This window comes from Branchiostoma belcheri, unplaced genomic scaffold, assembly GCF_001625305.1.
Source record: "Branchiostoma belcheri isolate BF01 breed outbred unplaced genomic scaffold, Haploidv18h27 scaffold45, whole genome shotgun sequence".
In the NCBI taxonomy this organism is placed as follows: domain Eukaryota; kingdom Metazoa; phylum Chordata; class Leptocardii; order Amphioxiformes; family Branchiostomatidae; genus Branchiostoma; species Branchiostoma belcheri.
In genome coordinates this window covers 766,920-785,501 of record NW_017804076.1, presented here as the reverse complement: position 1 = coordinate 785,501, position 18,582 = coordinate 766,920, and the positions used below count along the sequence as shown (strand labels likewise).

General features: G+C 41.0%; 1 protein-coding gene across 1 annotated transcript in view; it reads left to right on the top strand.

The window, feature by feature from the left end:
• The window catches only part of LOC109478690 (serine/arginine repetitive matrix protein 2-like), a 32,251-nt gene extending 13,891 nt beyond the window's left edge, over positions 1–18,360 (top strand). Inside the window, 24 exon segments of the mRNA XM_019780358.1 lie at positions 44–95; positions 393–610; positions 866–1,045; positions 1,683–1,865; positions 2,382–2,534; positions 2,846–3,070; positions 3,639–3,770; positions 3,979–4,116; positions 4,570–6,957; positions 6,960–6,997; positions 7,000–7,525; positions 7,985–8,148; positions 8,557–9,970; positions 10,186–10,262; positions 10,645–10,786; positions 11,186–12,558; positions 13,039–13,126; positions 13,280–13,357; positions 13,558–13,598; positions 13,718–13,795; positions 14,076–14,133; positions 14,365–14,438; positions 16,280–16,337; positions 17,342–18,360. Of these exon segments, the coding sequence (XP_019635917.1) occupies positions 44–95; positions 393–610; positions 866–1,045; positions 1,683–1,865; positions 2,382–2,534; positions 2,846–3,070; positions 3,639–3,770; positions 3,979–4,116; positions 4,570–6,957; positions 6,960–6,997; positions 7,000–7,525; positions 7,985–8,148; positions 8,557–9,970; positions 10,186–10,262; positions 10,645–10,786; positions 11,186–12,558; positions 13,039–13,126; positions 13,280–13,357; positions 13,558–13,598; positions 13,718–13,795; positions 14,076–14,133; positions 14,365–14,438; positions 16,280–16,337; positions 17,342–17,478 (8,015 nt within the window). The 3' untranslated portion in view covers positions 17,479–18,360.
• The last annotated feature ends 222 nt before the right edge of the window (positions 18,361–18,582 follow it).

Below are 18,582 nucleotides of genomic sequence, written 5' to 3'. Positions count from 1 at the left end.
TGTATTTTTGGTCATTTTCTTACCCTGTACCAATATTTTTTAGATCCAGTGGAGGATCATTCAGCACCAAGGACAAGCACAAATATAAACATCAGGTCAGTGTTTCTTCCAAACAGGACATGGCTGACTATCTATTAACTTTATCTTATTTGTTTTGGAATTCCCTTTTGGATTGAAATCATTTTCTCTTTTGTTGCCTACTCCAGAAATATTTTGAATTATACTGGAAATGTAACCCTTGACACCTAGTACCTGCACTGATGATATTAAAAAAAGTTGTTCTTGAGATGTACTGAAACTAAAAACAAATTGTCTATGAAACATAATACCTTATGAAACATAATACATTCAGGCATGATTTTGCAGTATTAAACCCTTATGCTTTCTTGTAGTTGTGGCTTCCCTGTGCAAGAACCCTCAAAAGGAAGGAAAAACAGGAATGTGACCGACTCCCCGGACCGCGAGAACCTTCGTAGGCCGACCTCGCGTAGAACCAGACATGCCGCGAGAAGGGACGGACGCTCCAGTAATCGTGATCGTGGCAGCGGACAGCTGGAACAGACTGTGGCCAGCACAGAACTACTCTCAGCTCTGGTGGAGAATTCACTGGGTAATGATGTTTCTATTTTATTGATGAAAAATAAACAGCCATTGTCCTTCTGTAAGCAATTAGAGACAAGGTTTTGGTTTTGAAAACATCTATGTTTATGTTCAATACTAGTAGATATGCCTGAGTATGGTGAAGTTTCTTTTAACGTTCAAAAGATTAAGATAAGTTAGTCGGCAAAAAAAAGGTCCTTTGTTATTTTGCATAAACAATATTTAGCAATATAGAAAAGTAACATGACTTGGATGTAATTTTCAGGTGTGTCAGGTGATGGTCATGTGACCAATGGTTGCCATGGTGATGATGATGTCACAGGGAATGCTGACCCCTCGGCAGAAGGTGACAGACTCTTACACGTGCTTGGGGAGGCCTCACTGGGACTGTTGGGGCAGAGCACAGAGAACATTGGAGATCCTGTAGCTCTCTGCAATACTGGAGGTAAGAAATAAATTTATTGCCCACTTACACATGGCAGGGTGACCTTCAGGCATGAGCTCCCTGTCAATCAACTGTCAAAATCACCTCCCACCCACTGTGCAACCAAAGCTTCTAGGACAAACAACTCAGCCACCCAAAACAATATGTCCATACCCGGAAGTAATGTCCATACCCGGAAATATGTCCACATATTACCTAATATACCATGTAGTAGACTTGAAACTTAACTGTATTAACTCTAACCTACAATGGCATGATTTCTTGGTAACAAATTGTTCTTTTGTCTGCAAAGTTTTTGTTTTTTTTTTATATATGACTGATTCTATCCTCCATGTAAATTACACGGTATATCCTGGGTTTCCTGTGATGTGATTTACAAAATGTAATTGGGTACTGTACCACTTACTGAATTCCTCCACATACTGCCCACTTACACCTTGCTGGGTCACCTTTAGGCAAGACCTCCCTATCAATCAACTGTCAAAATCACCTCCCACCCAAAGCTTTTGGGACAAGCAGAGACACAAACCCACAACTCAGCCACCCAAAACAATACTTACATACCTGGAAGTAATCATTCTGTAACCATGAATCCATCCAGAGTAGAATAAATTTTGTTCTTTTGTCTCATGAATAGTTCCAAAAACTGAAGCTCAAGTTGGTGACAAGCCTTTACTGAGCAGCCATGGTCACAATGCAGATGAGGGATCCCGGGAAGATGACCAGAGGTCGGACACCCTCGGTCCCACCGTTAGTGAGGCCGAACCTCTGGACATCAGCAAGGAACAAGAACAGATGACCGTCGACCTTCTGACCACAGGTCAGTGCAGGGTGTCTCCTCAGGCTGTGTAATATAAAGGAGTGGCAGGGCTTGAAATACTGGGTGCATATGCAACTTAGTGCATGTAAAATTGGGGCTGTTCAGGTATTTCTGATGTAGAAAATTGGTAGCCAAATGGCTACTTCAGTGTAAAGACCTTGAAGTTGAACTAAGGTTACCCCAAGGAAAAAGGGATTGGTGATGAGTGCTAGGTAAGGCTGGAAATGGCTGCAGTCTTTGCACGAGATGTTAAACCGTCGTCCACTGTTCATTGTGCTTGTCGAAAAAAGCTAGTGGAATTTTCTTCTACAATGAACCTGTAAATACTGTACATAGCGTCTGTCTTCTTTGCCATGACCAGTGGAAGATTACATGTAGCTGTTAAGTGAGCGAGACTGGTTTGAGATCACTTTCCTTTCTTACTTTTCTCTTTGAACATAATTTTTTTTAAGAAAGAGCGTTGCCAGCTGTCAGTCCTGATAGATATTTTAAACCCTTGTATTTTTTTTCTTCCAGAAGATGAAGTTCCTGCTGACATAGGGACGGCTGTAAGGGTCAAAGAAAAGGTAGAATTTTGGCTGAAGCACCACAGTCTACAACCGGAGGCCAACAACAAAACTGACACAGAACCAGTAGGCATGGATGAGTTGGATCCCTACGAATTCATAGGTACTGTAGATTTGATTGTTTGTTTGTTTGTTTGTTTGTTTTCTTCGGATCATCATTAACATCCATACTATTCATCCAAGAGTCTGCTACAATACAATTGAATAAAAGAACAATTGAATGAAGAACAAAACTTATATAATATTGGTTTTAGTTACTGTTTTATGTTGAAGGAAAACATTGTTTTTGAAGTTTCCTCTTCTTCCCCTTCTTCTTCTCCAAACAAATAAGGTCAATGACCTGAACCAGATGTCTGTCACCATAGTAACTAGTGTTAGGTTACATCATGTTGCAATTTGTGTCTGCATGCTTAGGAAGCCAACAGGATCCTGCAAAAGAGAAAAAGAAGCCCAAAATAAGGGTTAAGAAAGTAAGAAAGCCTGCTGCAGCTGGCAAAAGGAACCAAAAGACTCCAACTACCACCAAGATGTCTTCTGGTCCTTCCAAAGGAAAACCTGGGAAGTCGTCAGCCAAACAGGTTGAAGAAGTAGATGGTGGGGAGGAAGAATATGCAGAGCAAGACCAGGAAGTGTCCTCAGGTACTGGTAGAGCCTAGGAAAATTAATTTTAAGTTTCCAGTGTCAGCCTGAAAAAAATCTTAAGATTTGGACCACCTGTTTGCTTGTGGACAAATATTTCCAGTCACCTGATTTTCTGAAGAAAAATTTATTCTGAAAATGTGTTAAAATGATGTTTCAGAAATTCAGAACATTTGAAATTCAGAAAATTTTATTGCCTTACCAGCAGTCAATCAAAGAAAGACTAGGGTCAACATTTTTTTCCTAGGCTTAGTGTCCATTACCCTACACTTAGCTTGCTGTGCTACTGATCAAGTCACTTTGACACAATTATTTCAGACATTTCACTTTGTATTTATATCTGTATAGCCAGTATAACAGCCCTTCAGAATAACACACCAGCTTTGTAGGCACATCTCCATTTCTTTAGCCCTTGGGCCACACAGTTGCGCATGTACTACAGCATAGGGCTTGTCTAATTGTAGGGTATTAAAGTTATACTGTACATGTACCTTGCACAAATACATATCTTCACAATCTCACATACATCTCAAAATATGTGTTTGTGTTTTTTTTTTCACTTGTCTAGCTGCTAGTATGACTGATGGTTCAGAAGCCTCGTGGAAGCCAGGCCAGTCTGATCCGGATTGGGGGAAGGGAAGAATGAGTAGAAGGAGATCAGCCGAGATAAAAGCTGATGAGGAGTCTGTATCCAGTAAAGGTGTGTGTTAGGGAAATCGTTACACTTCTTGACATATCCTCAATGTTGATTGGTCGGTTAAAGATTTAGCTATCATTCATTGCCAATGAGATTGCCTGTAACTTCCATATAAAGTCTGGTCTTCTTAAACAGTGGTTGTACATGTATATAAAGAAGTTCGCTATTCCTGAATATGATATTTAACCTATTTATACTCATATTCAACAAGGACGAAGAAGGAAGCAAAGAAGAGCTGTGGACAAGGAAGACCAGCTGACTGTGTCGTCAGGAAGCAGCAGTCAGTTACGTATCGATCGCTGGGTACAGAGGAAGGAGAAGGTGTTTGTCAAGAGCTACAGTAAACCTGGTACGTCTCTTCATTTATAGTCATATTTTGCTGCCAATGTTGTTGGCTGTTCCATTAGAAAGGTGGAGGGGGCTAGCAAAGCATTTGTGTTTGACAAACATGATTTTTCAACCCTCCTTTTGACGATGTTTGCAAGAGAAATTAAGTTATACAATTTGTACAGAAACTGTACAATCTGTCACACTTTTGTGATAACTTGCATGTTTTCGAAAGAAGTTGCAGGCTGCATCTGATTCCACTGAAATAGTAACACTACATATACCACATAAAACATTGTGGATGAGGATGGGTGAAAAAATGGAGAAAAAAAATAACAATAAAAGTTGTTCCAACCACTTAACCAAGTGTTGTGAACATGAACAGTGTTCAGTTTAGCCCCCACACATAGATAGAAGTTGTTATAGTCTGGAAGAAGTGACTCCGTGCTGATGCAAGCCCTGATCTCCTTCACAGCTTTGTCCCGGAGAGAGAAGAGATTACTCCAGAAGAAGACAGAAGGTCTTGAGGAGCAGTGGAGGAGAGCCAAGAACATGGCCGGAGACTTCTCTGCCAAAGTCTTGCACCCCATCGCTGAAGAACTCCCCAGAAAAACCAAGAAGAAATCTAAGAACAAGGACACACCGTTGGAAGTTCCCGTAGAGGAAACAATAATCCCACAACCAGACTCACCAGAAAAACCAAGCATGGGAAGGAGAGAAGAGGTGCAAAATAGTGATGATGACATGTGTGTTTACCTCACAAGCAATGGAGAACTTCTCAATGAGCCAAATAGCCCTGAAGACAGTGACGGTCCTACAGAAGATCCAGATCCAGAAAAGCAGCCGGCCAAGGAAAAATCTGTCGCACTGACAGATCAGGAACAGAAGATCGCAGCAGATCTGAATGAGCTGGATGAGCAGACCTTCAGTCAACTTGGCATGTTCTCACAGCAGTATCTACAGAAGAGGAAGAGAAGGAAGGACAGGAAGAAGAGGTTTGAAGAAGAGCAAGATAAGGATGAGGACAACATCTTTGCAGCAATCCGGGCTTTAGAAGGTGAAAGCAATCTTTGCAATGAGAAACATGAAGACCAAGATGAAACATCAAGAAAGGAAGCTGAATGCATGGAAGTGGAAGACAATGAGTTGGATCCAGAAGATCACATTCCAGAAGCGACAGGAACAGTTACAGTAGAAAAGACGACTTTCAGGAAGTCTCGACAGGCAAGGTCTCTGTCCCGAGCCCGCAGAGGTGAAGAAGATGTCACAGGAGAAGAAGCAAGGCCAAGAAGGACAAGGTCGTCTACAAGGAAGGGTACAGAAGATAACCTTGAGAAAAATGGCCAGGAGAAGTTAGATGTTCTCCCTGCAGAAGTTGGGAACATTGGGTCAAAGGAAAGCCTTGGACAAGCACCATCTACATCTAAGGCCAAGAGTGGAAGGAAGAGACAGGATGAGAAGGGAGATAGAAAAAGAATTTCTGAAGAAACATCTGGACTTGATTACACGAAAGATAAGTGTGAAGATGTCACCCAAGATCTTGTCAATGAAGGAGTTTCTAAGAAGCCAGAGGAAGGAAAAGGAAGACAGCACTCTGCGACAAAGGAAAGAAAGACATCCAAGTCTGCAAAGGAGCCGGAAACTAGGCAAGAAGATTCTGTCAACATTGGAGAAGCTGTCACAAAGCAAAATGTTTCATGTCAAGAAACTTTGCAGATGAGAAAACGCCACGCAGCTGAAGAACAAACAAACACGAAACCGATCGGTAACATGACGGAATTGCTTAGTCTACAAGAGACAAGGCGCAGCAAGATGTTGTCTGAGAAAAGGAGTAAAGATGACTCAAAGCATCTCCCTCTTGTGACCACGAAAGACAAAGTCCCCCAGGATCCTTACCAGTTTCAGTGTAGCCAGGACTGCGGTGGAAAGAAGAGAGCAGGAAAGAAGAGGGGAAGACGGCAACGAGGTAAAGTGAAGAAGCTGAAAAGGACGAAAGCAAGGAAAAGGGAACTGCTGTTGATCAAAGCAGGATGGATGGAGAAAGAAGAAGATGGAGAAGAAGAACTTGATGAAAGTGAAGAGGAAAATGTTCAGGAGAGTGTAAATAAAAACAATGATAATGAAGAGATGGTTGATGAAATACACATGGATGAATGCAAGGATGCCCAAACGCACTTGGACAAACAAGAAGGAGGAGACCAGGATACAATTCCACCAGAGGAAGGAATAAACAACACAGAAGTATCAGTTGTTCCTGAGTCAAACCCCAACACGCAGGATACTTGTATCCCAAGCAGTCTCAAAACCAAAAGGCAAGGTGTCGTTGACCTCACTGCCAGTCAACCGAGTTATCCAGTGGAAGACACTCCAGGCATTTACTCCACGGAGATCATTCCTCCGTCTGTGGAGGAGCATCAGATTAAGTCTCCTCAAGCTGGCAAAAACAAGAAGAAGAAGAAGGAGAAAACAGGGGAAGTCTCAAAATTGTCCACGTCTGTGAAAGTTGCATCACAGGACACTGAGAACTCTGAGGACATCATCGGACCATCCTGGCAGGAAAAAGAACAAAAACAGCCAAAAGACAAACTCAACAACAAACCAGAAAATGTACAGTCGCCAGAAGAAGTTCAAAACATAAGGAGTCCAAGATGCAGTCCCAAGAATGTCTCAGCTAAGAAGAGAGAAGAAGACGCAAGAAGAAGTGTAAGACACAGCTCAGAGAAAGACAAGGATGGGCAGCAAGACATATTGAACAGTCCAAGACGTAGACCAAGGAAACCTTTGGAAGAACAAGACCTAAGGAGGAGCCCAAGGCACAGCACACGTAAATCCTTAGCTGGAGTTATTGATACAGAACATGATGCAAAGTAAGCCGAAGGCACAGCCCAGAGAAAGACAAGAANGTAAAACAAATGACAGAACCAGTCCAAGACACTGCCTTGAAAAAGCTTTGGATCAAGAAAAGACTGAAGAAGAAGAGATGAAGAAAATTCCAACGCATGGGACTAAGAAAGAAACAGACAAACGCAAGAACAAAACAGGAAAGCAAAACCTGCAACCCTCTTGCAAAGAGAAAAGAAGCACACTACAAGACTATGGGAATGTTGTCAGGAACATCCCTGATACAATCACTCTAGCGAGTCCTTCCCCACCGAGGAGAAACTTCGCAGGCGTGGCCGGCAACACGAGATCGCACAGGACCGGAGAAGGACACGTCAGCGACCCAAGAACCGAGGAAGAAATCTTCTCATCACCTGGAACTCAAGACACAAGTTTAGAGAACAGTATGGAGGACTGTGTGGCCATTCCTGAGTCTGAAACAGCTACAGAGTTTGAGGGGAAGTTGGTGGAAGTGGTAGCTGATGTACACAGGTTGGCTGAGTTCTCGGAGGGAAGCCAGCGAACTCAGACACAGAACAAGTTAAGAAAAGGTAGATTTCGCTCTTAACCATCAACCTGCTACATGTAAGGTAGCCATTTGGCAACAATGTATGTCATTTTGTCAGCAGAGAGAAGGTTGATACTGTCTTTCTCAGCAACAGTCATATTTTTCTTTTGTCCTTAAAAAGGGACTCCTCTGCTCTCATTCAACTGTTGGGGCACCACAGATGATCTGACAACTCCTCTGCGTGTATGCATGAACTTTACAGTGTGAACGTAGCAGTGCTTCTAGATGGATGGATGGAATTTTAAACACAGTACAGTACATGGAAATATGGCTTTCAACACAACTTAGTGAACCAAAAATATTCCTGACTACACCCCTGGTGTTTAAAATGGAAAGGTCTTCAATTCTTCGTAGTAACATTTGTTTTCATTAACTGTGTATGTGTACTATGTACTTATACTGTGTTATATTCTGATGACATCTGTCTTATCTCTCCAAACAGTATTATCTGAGGTACAGTCTCCAGGGCAGAACACCAGTCAGAGGACTCCAGCATCACTCCACAGCAGTGGGAAGGACAGCACCCCTGGGGAGGTGCCCCCCACCCCAGGGGAGATGTTCCCCACCCCTCCCCCACCCTCCACACCTCTCAGCAGCAGTGGTCAGGTAAGAACACAATGTCATTATTTTCTAACTGAAGAGTTACTGAAGCCTTTTGTAAAGGCATACAGATGTTAGATGAAGTTAAAATCCTTCACACATCTTTTGGTGCATACAGCAGTGCACATCTCAGTTTCTGTAGCCCTTAGGCCACTCATTTGTGAAGAAAAGTGCAGGAATAGACTATCGCAATGGTAATGGTGGTACTCTCTTGTAAGTGCTGACTCATTCATAAATTCACAGAGGTGATTATAATCGTTTTGTTTTTGTAGTGAGTGATTATAAGGCAGATAGTACCTGAAATTGGACAGGCCAATCCTATTACACAAAATGTATACTCTTGTATCACATTTGACTTTTTTCTGCAATTGTTTCCTTTTTTAAAATAATCTTGATTCACACCTTGTACCACAGAAAGCCGCAGCAGACAGGAACAGACTGAGCACACGCAGACGACGCTCACAACTCCGCTCCCCAGAAAGCATGCCATCTGACCATCCTACCTCCCCACAGAATACACCTTCTACACCAGATCTCCTGAAGTCAGCTGCAGCTGGCACCAAGTCCACCAAGTCTTGTGCTACGCCTACAGTCCCTCCTGATGCAGTGGACAGTGGAAAGGAAACACCAAAGTCATATCCTCCTGAGAGTGACGTATCCACACACTGTAGTCAGAGGACCACACAAAGTGATTACAGAGAACACCTGGATTTAAATGTGGTCCCAGACAGTGAGGAAAATGCCCCAAGGAGAGGAAAAAGAAAATCCTCTATATTGCAGAATACTTCTAACTCAGAAGCAAGCCCTAAGACGAAAGTGACGTCCCCAAGCACCATGTTACAGCAGTCTTTTCTAGATTCTGGAAACACAGAAGCCAGCGTCTCGCTACTTGATAATGTAAAACTGCAGACAAAAGCTTCAGAAGTGGTTTCCCAGCAGAAGCGAAAGAGTCCTAGACTCAGCAGGGAGGTATCTGACATTGACAAAAACGAAAATTCAAGCAGAGAAGTAACACAGAAACTGGAGCAAACTAAAGCTGAAGAAACCAACTCTGGAAGTCATCTTAAAGAACAAACACGAGGAGGAAAAGGGGAAGACAAAGCCGACTACTTGGAGCTCACTGAAAATGTGGTTGCAACACAAGCTACCTTCAACGGACAAGGCCAGAAATCAGAAGAAAACGAAGATCAAGATCTTGCTGAGGAGGTAAAGCAAAACGTTCAGGTAGAAGACAATGAGCAGGAGATAGAAGATGCACAAGAGGAGGATGGTACAGAAGATGAAGAGGATGATGATAGTGAGGAAGAGGATCTTGTCCCTCCAACTCCTCCAGACACATCCTTCACACAACTGACACAGCGAACTATGACAGTAAAATCCAAACCTAGGATACCAGAAAGGTTTGATGTGCAAGAAAACAACCGTCAGCCTGTCATAATCGAAGAAGAGGAAAACCGTGAGTGTGGCTGGTCGGACGATGATGATGATGAACTGCCTGACCTTGATGACAATCATCAGGTGTCACCCACGTGTCATTCCAACACAGCCACACCACAGAACAGGTCAGAGAAACAACCAGATACGAAGGAAGCCGTCAAGGAAAGTCAAGATGACATTTCTCAAGCAACGGATACTGACATCAACACTCGTTCTCAGAGCAAGAGAAGGAAAGAAACAAGTGCAGTACTGGACATGAAAGATGAAGTAACAGTTGAATCATTGCCCAAAAGGAGGAAGTCAGAAGGAAACACAGAACCAGAGTCAGAAACCAAAAGGATCCCTATAGCTGATGCTTTTGATGTCACAGCTTGCTTAGAGAATAATGAAGGTACTTTGATCATTGCTATTCATTCTTTTGAAAGACAAATGATATTTTTACAATACTCATTCTTTGGGTGTTCATTTCAACAAGTTAGAAAATAAAAGTTTAAAATTTTCTTTATTCTTGATTGTTCATCAATTGATTTCTTACACTTAATTCCCCTGCTTTTCAACAGCTATTGTATAATGTACTGTATTTAGTATTTTGTTTGTTTGTTTCAGAGTCAGACTTAAGCCAAGACAGTCACACCCACGACCTGACCAATGCCTCGACCCTGAGTGAGCTGTATGATACACAGGTAGGTCTGCTTCCTATAAAATAGTGCTGTACTTAAATTCAATTTTAAATCACTAAAAGAAACCAACAGTAAGGTCCAAAACCCACTGTACTATGTTAAATATATCCCAATGTCAAGTTCTCAGCATGTGTATGGGAGGAGGATTGACAGGCAGAATGACGGTCAAAGGCTACACACAGGAAATGGGGTGAACTTGAATCTGGCCAGGAATTATCAAGAATTATGAGGTTGTCATGGGGGAATTCAGGAAGCTGAAGATTGCATGTGCGACCTTCCAACCCTGCATCCAGTTTCCTGGTCCCAATTCAAATATTTGTTCCCCAAAACTGAAAATACTTCTTGGAAGTCTGAAATCTCTGATTTCTTGTTTTTCTTCTCCCAGCACCAGGACAAGTTAAAGAACGATGTGCAGCACCTGGAAGGACAGATGGCCATGATACAGATGCTTCTGGCCAAGGGGAAGGAGAGAGCAAGAGAGAAGGAGAAAGAAGAAAACAACAGTGAGGAACAGCATCTCACAACAGGTACCTGTTACTTTTTTCTTACTGTCATGAATGGCATTTAAAATTGTAAATCATATTAGCTCCAGCATATATATACACTGGCATTTATTAGTGCTATTTGTGCAAGTAGGGAATTCTTGGTTTCAAACTGCTTTTTTATAACCTGCTGTAAGTTATGCTTAAGTATCTGTGTTCAGTTGTTGGATCTTAATACTCAAGATTACTCATATTTTGCTAAATATAGAAGGAATGAATGGCAGTAGATAGCATCACAAGTCAAGTATGAAGCTAGCATGTCTCTGTTGTTTCTTATATTATACTTGAAAGATTAAGTCAGCTACAATGCCAGTTATCTTTTCAGTTTGCATGTAAAGTGCAAAGCTTTTTACTCCATCTAATTATTCACTCTCACCGCAACAGTACACGAAGAGAACATGCAGGTTTCTGAAGGTGACCAAGAGGAAATTCTAAGTGGAAAGGACTTGTATGGAACGCCTTCTTCACAAGCGTCTGCTAAAGACATTTACTCCACTGCACATGAGGGGACAACTCCTAGGAAACTGAGGTCCAGTAGCACTCCTACTGAAACCAACCACTCACCCACCAAAGAGTACAACTTTCGCAAGCGAGTGTCGTCTCCTCAAAGATCACAGGAGGCGTCTGTGAAGTCACAAAAGTCTCGCCGGTCACAAAGCTCGCCAAGGTCATCCCAACCTTGCCTGTCGCCACGATCACCCTCCCCGCCTCCAACTTTTTCTCCGGAGAAGACACGAGCGTCGAGAGCGCTCCCACCGGCCATACAGGCTGCAGCAAGCCTTCTGGAGAAGTTTAAAAGCCCAAATGTTGAAGGCAAAAAAAGGAATAGTGGTAACAGCACCCCTCTGGGAAAAGATGATGCCACAGAAAGAAGATTAAGTCCTAGAGTACAGAAAGGAAGTACAAGTTCTTCTGATAGGAAGAACACCACCCCAAGAAGCAGTGTTTCTTCTAAGAAGTCCAATTCAAAGAGCCATGTCAGTCCAAGGAGAAAGAAACAAAGAGGTCTTGTAGAAGATGAAGATAGAGGTGATGATGATACTCTGCCTGTTGAAGACATCGTTCCAACTGTTGTAAAGAACAGGAGAAGTTTGAACAGAAAAAAGAGCAACTCCTTGAAGGATGTGTTTTCAGATGAAGAGGATCATACTGTTACAAGATGTGACTATGTTCCTCCTGCTTCTGATGGTGATGAAAACAATCTGCCAACTTCAGGAGAACTCAGAGATGACGTCTGTGAACCAGAAGAGGTTTCAGCCAATTGGAAGGCATTTCAGCAAATGAAATGTGATATACTGGCCCAGAAAGGTCCGTCTCCGAGTAAAAGGCAAAACAAGGAAGCTCCCAAAAGACTGTCTCTGCCTTCAACACAAAAATCAGACAAATCCTCTTCTGACAAACGAAAATCTGAACCAGCCATCCCTTCCTCTCAGTTTGATCGAAATGGCATTACAGAAAACCCTTCCACTCCCCAACCAAGGAAGACTCCACTGACGTTCAGTCAACAACCATCACCAAGTCTTAGAAAGCCGCTTCAAAGTGTTCCAAGTAAGAAGGACAGTCCACGCATCCGTAGCAGTTACAAGTCGCCCACTGATCGCACACCCAAGGAAAACACTGAAAGGATGACTTCCACACTAACGGAGAAGAGCACAGATAGTGCAGCTGGACAGACATCAGGAGTGAAGAATGCGTGGCAAGAGAAGAATCATGTCCCCATGACATTTGTGACAACAGGTCTAAGCAAAGAGGAGACTGTAAGTTTTCATCTTAACCTCTTATCATTGTACAATAACTGTAAATAGTGAAACTTTGAAGGTGGTTTTATTTCGTGGTAAGGATGAAGGGAGGTTTTCACACTTTTTTTTTTCAAATTCGTAGTTAAGCAATTCTGTAGTACAATACCAGTAGTCATACAAGGGAGCCTTATTCGTAGTGTCATGAGTTCGCAGTAGACAGGACACCATGAAAATTAAATGCGGCAAAAGTTTCTCTATTTACAATACTTTTGGTCTACCAAATGATAACTAAAGGTTGATGAGTAAGTGATGTGTTTTTTGAAGTTAAGATTCAGGAAATGGCATATGTGACATCACTTGGTATAAAAATCAGGTCACAATTTAAACTGACAAATAAGACATTAGTATGAAAACTGTAACATACTTGAAAATCCCTGACCTGTTCCTTAAGAGTTTAGTGGAATTTCTAATAAATGATTCTTAAATTTTTCTCTACAGCGAGCTGTGCATGAGCTGGCTAAGAAGACAGGGTCTCGAGTCAAGCAGACGTTTGACAACAGCACCACTCATGTCATCACAAGAACAGGTGACATAGCATTATCTTTGACCAATAGGAACACATGTTACAATGTTGTTGAGCAATCAGAAGCCTTGTATCAGTTTCAAAGTTCAGAGACATTCACCAATGATAAGACTTGTGTTAACTTCATTGGCCAATCAATGTTCTTGTTTCTTACAGATGTGGACTTGTTCTGTTCCCGTACACTGAAGTTCTTTCTGGGCATTGCAGGCAGAAAGTGGATCGTGTCCTTTCAGTGTAAGAAGACTTGAACTTGACTTGAACTTGATTCTAAGCCTATAAGGTTAAAAATAACCTTGAAATATTCAAGGAGCTATAGTTAAGTGTACATTCATGTGGTGGTGAAAGGGGCCATTCTGACTCTGCTCTTCATTTTTACTCTGATATAATTTACTTAAATGTATTTCAATATTGAAATCATGGTTTTAATTTTTCAGGGATATCTGCCTGCTTGGAGGAGGGGAAACATGTACCAGAGGTGAGCCACTGGTTTTCCAAAACCACGTGGATTTTCTTTGTTAAGTTTGGTTATGTTTTCTCTATTTATTTTTCCAAGTGAGCAGTTGTTGGAAGTAAAATTTCCATGGTTCCTTACAGGAGCCGTATGAAGTGCGAGGAGATCTGGTCCATGGGTGTCATGGCGGCCCACGACAAGCTCGTAGCAATAAGGGCAAGGTAGGTAACCTGTCAGTACAGCCTTCTGGACTGTTTTGATGGTAGTCCGGAACAAACAAACCCCTAAAGAGGGGCGAACAAAACAATGAGTAAACCGCTCTACCTGGTGAGACAACTGTGTCATCCCAGCCAGGTAAGCACAATACACGCATCGGCTATGATATCGCCTCTGCCTTCTGGACTATATGTAGCTTTAAACCATCTAGATTAGAATGTTATTTAGTGTACTACACAGATTTTAGGACCACTTCCAGTAATGGTTATGTTTGTCTCTCAACAGCTGCTCTTGTCTAACTATGAGATCTGCATCTATGGGAAGTTCACTGCACTCACCAGAGGTACTTCATTTTTTTTTCTTCATCTTGTCACTTTTTTTTATTTAGGCCTGTGTAAATGCAATATTTTTTTAAAAAGCAAGTCTCCCCGTGCATTTTTGTACATTTATGAATCAAGTTTCTCATCTTGAAAATTGATGCAGAAATGTTACTTACTTTGACTATTAGATAAACCCCTCGAAAACCCTTCATAAGTTTATCACACTTACCATATAAAACATTTATTTCTGTCAGATGACCTGCAGTTCATGGTTGAGCTGTGTGGGGGCACTGTTATCAAGGAACCCCACATGTTTCCTCATGACAAGGTGAGTTGGTGTTTCTGTTCTCATCCTGTATACAATCATTTCTTTTGTTTGAAAAAAAAGAAAACACATATATATTAGACACACGAAATAGCCCCACTGGCCAAGTGTATATGTATGTATTTTTACCTGCTGCAGCCTTATACCTTTCTTGTACTATAAAACAGGTCCCATGTCCATTGTTGAGATTTGATGCTTTTTACAAATGTAACGTTATATATGCAGGGATTTATGGGGCTCCATTTGTTCATATCCTCACAAATGATATAAAGTATTATCATGTTTTCATAGTATTTAAGTTGCCAGTACAAATGTATTAGGAGGAAAACTGTTGAGTTGGGTCTATACATCTTGAAAAGTTTTGATGGCCCAGAATTGTTTTTCTTCAAGTGAAGTAGGTCTTACATTAAGGGCATTTTAATGCATAATGACCATTGATAGAGACTAAAAAACTAGTCCTAACCACCCCTCCTGAAATTCCAGGATGGAATAGCCCTTAACAGCCACCACAGTAGGTTCACAAAAGAGCAGGGTCCTTGACAGAGTATAAGTGGCTTCAGACCACCGCTGAGAGCTTAAAAACCGATTCTGGTCCCACAGTCTGGATGGTTTGTTCATACCCAAGTATTTCACCCCAGATAACCCCAGTCTGTGGAAAATGTACACTGAAAGGACAGGATACATGTATATTCTTAGATCCCGTTCATACCAGACTTTTATAAACCGGTTTAAACCGCTAAATAATTAGCGGAGGAAAACCCGGCTAAAACCCTTAGCGTTCATACCAGACTTTTCATAACCGGTTTTGTAAAAATCCTGTCCGGTGAATGTCCAATTAATCTGCCATGACTGCAGTTTGAATATCCGTTCCTCCCAATATCCTTCCAATTGTTGTCGCCTTCTTGTATGCCGTCTTCAGGTTCTTCATATACCTTTAATATACTGCGGCACTGATCCTTTATCTTTGAGAAACTAGGCTCCTCCAACATTTTTGTTTGGGTAGAGCCCCCCCCCCCCCCGTTTTTTTTCGAATGCGGCGACTCGGGTCTCCTGCTCACCAAAAATAAGTATCAGGAGCGTCCCGCCGCCGAACATGTTGCGTATGCTGATTCCATCGTAAAATGAAGAAAAACCATGGAAAACAGTAGAAAGGAACTCAAAGTGGTCAAAACAACGCGATCAAAAAAGCTTGGAGGTCGCACACGGCCAGGATGCTGACCCCGTGACTCCGGAATTATGACGCAAAAACCGGTTCAATAAACCCTTAGCGTTCAGACCAGGTTTTTCGGTGGAAAAACCCCTCAAAAACCCTTCAAAAACCACCTCGGGAGCTCTAAATCGGATATAAACCCCTAAAAACCGGTTAATTTGCGTTCACACCAGGTTAAATAAAAACCAGTTTTTGAAAAACCGATTGAAACCGCTAAATGTAAGTCTGGTATGAACAGGGTCTTACACACTGTAGTCCCAAAGGTAGTTCACTTGTCAAGATATACATGCAAATGTCATGAATTTGAAATCTTACAGCGAAACACTACAGGATAATACATACTAGCTATGAAAACAAGCAGTAGCATTATCATTAGAGTTTGTAGTTCTAACCTGTCATACTTGGAAGCCAATTTGGTTGTATCAGAATATGTTAAAATTATCAAAATAACGTTTAGAATTGCATTCCAACTTCTGCAACATTTATGAATGCAGAATGATATAACTGTATAATAGCTACATTATTTTACTATAAAATATCTTTCTACAGATTGCTAACCAACCCACAAAAAAGAAAACTGTATATTTTATCAGTAAGAATATTAAATACTGTTTTTTTTTTCATTTTCTTGCAGAAACCCTTGATTGTGAGTCAGGTAGATGCCAACCAACTCACAGAAGAAGACTACAATAGTAAGATAGGAGAACATGTTTGTTTAAATAAAACAAAGGCTCAAGTATACCTTAGGCCATGTTGATTTGATTATATGGATGACATCCGCGCGCGCATGAATTTTCGGCCGTTTCAAAAAAAAAAAGTTTTCAACCACACTGTAAATCGTGCAAAAAAGTTGCTAAATGAGCAAAAATATACCATTAGTTGCAAGGAAAACATTTAGAAACTATACCAATGTCGTAGAATGCCAAAATCAAATGAAAAAAGACAAAAATGTAAAGAAATGAATTCGAAGAGTAGATTATTCGCCATAACATATTCTGTGCCATTTGTTCAACCTTCATGACCACGTAGATTTCATAGTGAAAGCAACTTTTTTTTTGCAAAACTTTTTTTTATTCGCACGCGCGCATCAGTTTTGGGGCTCCCAAAGGATGTCATCCATATAATCAAATCAACATGGCCTTACTGTAACAATTAAGTTTTAAAAGCATTGCATGATGTGGTGTAAAACAATGGTTAGGGCAATTCTAGCTTCCTCTGGGGACAAAGTAACAGTGTAAAATGCTTCTAAATCAAAGTTGATTGAACCGACATCCACACATGTATTTCGCAGATTTTGCAATAGGATTACAACAGGCACCCAATAACTATTGATTTGCAGCAAGCTGTTAGCAACAGGTTATTTATCATTGCCCAATATTTCAAAAGAAGAGAGATTTCATCTATGGAGGGAAACTGGTAAAAATCAATGTGAACACAGCTGTTGCATGTCAAATAGATCTTTTGCAGCCATAGTTTGGCAGAGCAGTCAATTTTTGAAGGGAGAAAATGGCAGACATCTATCCAGTTTAATGTCTTTTTTTTCCCCGAAACTGGGGGTTAGATGTGCTTGCATAAAAGCGAAAAGTTAATTTGTACGTCATAGCTGCGGATAGTATCGTCACATATCACATTTGGACACGTTTTGTGTTATGTAAACCGTAAACAACCATAATCTGATTTTCTGTCATTTCTTCAGTGTTTTACCGCCGGTACGGAGTTTTATCCGTGACAAGGGACTGGATTCTGGACAGCGTATCAAGTTACCAGGTCCAGCCAATCAATCGCTATCTGATGTGCTCAACACAGAACCAGAACGTCATCGTCATCGACTGAACTTTTGACAGAAGCTTTCTTTGCACTCTCTCTTCCATTCTTTGGAAAAATATTCAGATGTTCTATTGGCAAGTCTACAACTGTTCTAGACAAGATGTAAATAGCTTTAACTAAACTAATCTATTGGAATAGCGTAGTGTTGTTGTTTTTTAATATTAGGGATAGATATAGTATTTTACATGAGTTTTTTTTCCTTTTAAGATTTCTGCATACTAAGGAAATGAACTGTTTATCTTCCATAAGGCATAGATCTATTGCGTAGATATATTGCAAGAAAATTGAAAACAAAATGGTCAGATGTTTCAAATTTTATCAAGCATATAAACTACCTATACCCAATGCCTGGACATACTTACATGTAAACAAGCAATTAACCTAACGGATGCATCATCATAACTTGCTTATTAATAAACTTGGTCTAACTCCATTATTGCATGTTTCTTCAAAGGTACTATTAAGATGCATTCTATAGTTGTATTAAAAGTTCATTGAAAAATGAGAACTTGATTCTGTGTCAGATAGAGTAAGATTTATTTGTAGTCTTTGAAGTTTTTCAATGACTTTCTTCCTTTTGTCCCATATTTGTGTTCCCAAAAAACTTTGTTTGTTTATTAGCATCTCCATTACTGTTACATAGATTTCACAATACCAGGAATATGCAAGTGTGATGATGTACATGTACATGTAAATCACTGTGTGGCTAATACAAGGCTGGACGGGGGTTCACCAGTTAGTGAATCACCAACTTCCAGATAGTAGTACATTTGTACATGTAATTTCACCATTCATTGTACACCAGGGCATGTCCCTACTCTTTTCCAAAAGATGTCGTGGGTTGTTTGAAATGCATATGATGTGGCTCTCCCCAAACACAGGTCCTCCTTTTAGCATCCTAAAGTTAGAATTAAATCGAATTTCTGTTAAAGTAGTACATTTTGCACACTAAGTTGACAAGCAAACTCCAGCTAGACATTTTGGCCCATTCCAAATATTCAGTGACCTGTCCCTATAAATATATTGTGGCGTCGGTGGCGCAACGGTCAGAGCATTGGACTCTGAACCAACAGGTCCCAGGTTCGATACTCACCGTGGCCGGACGTTGTG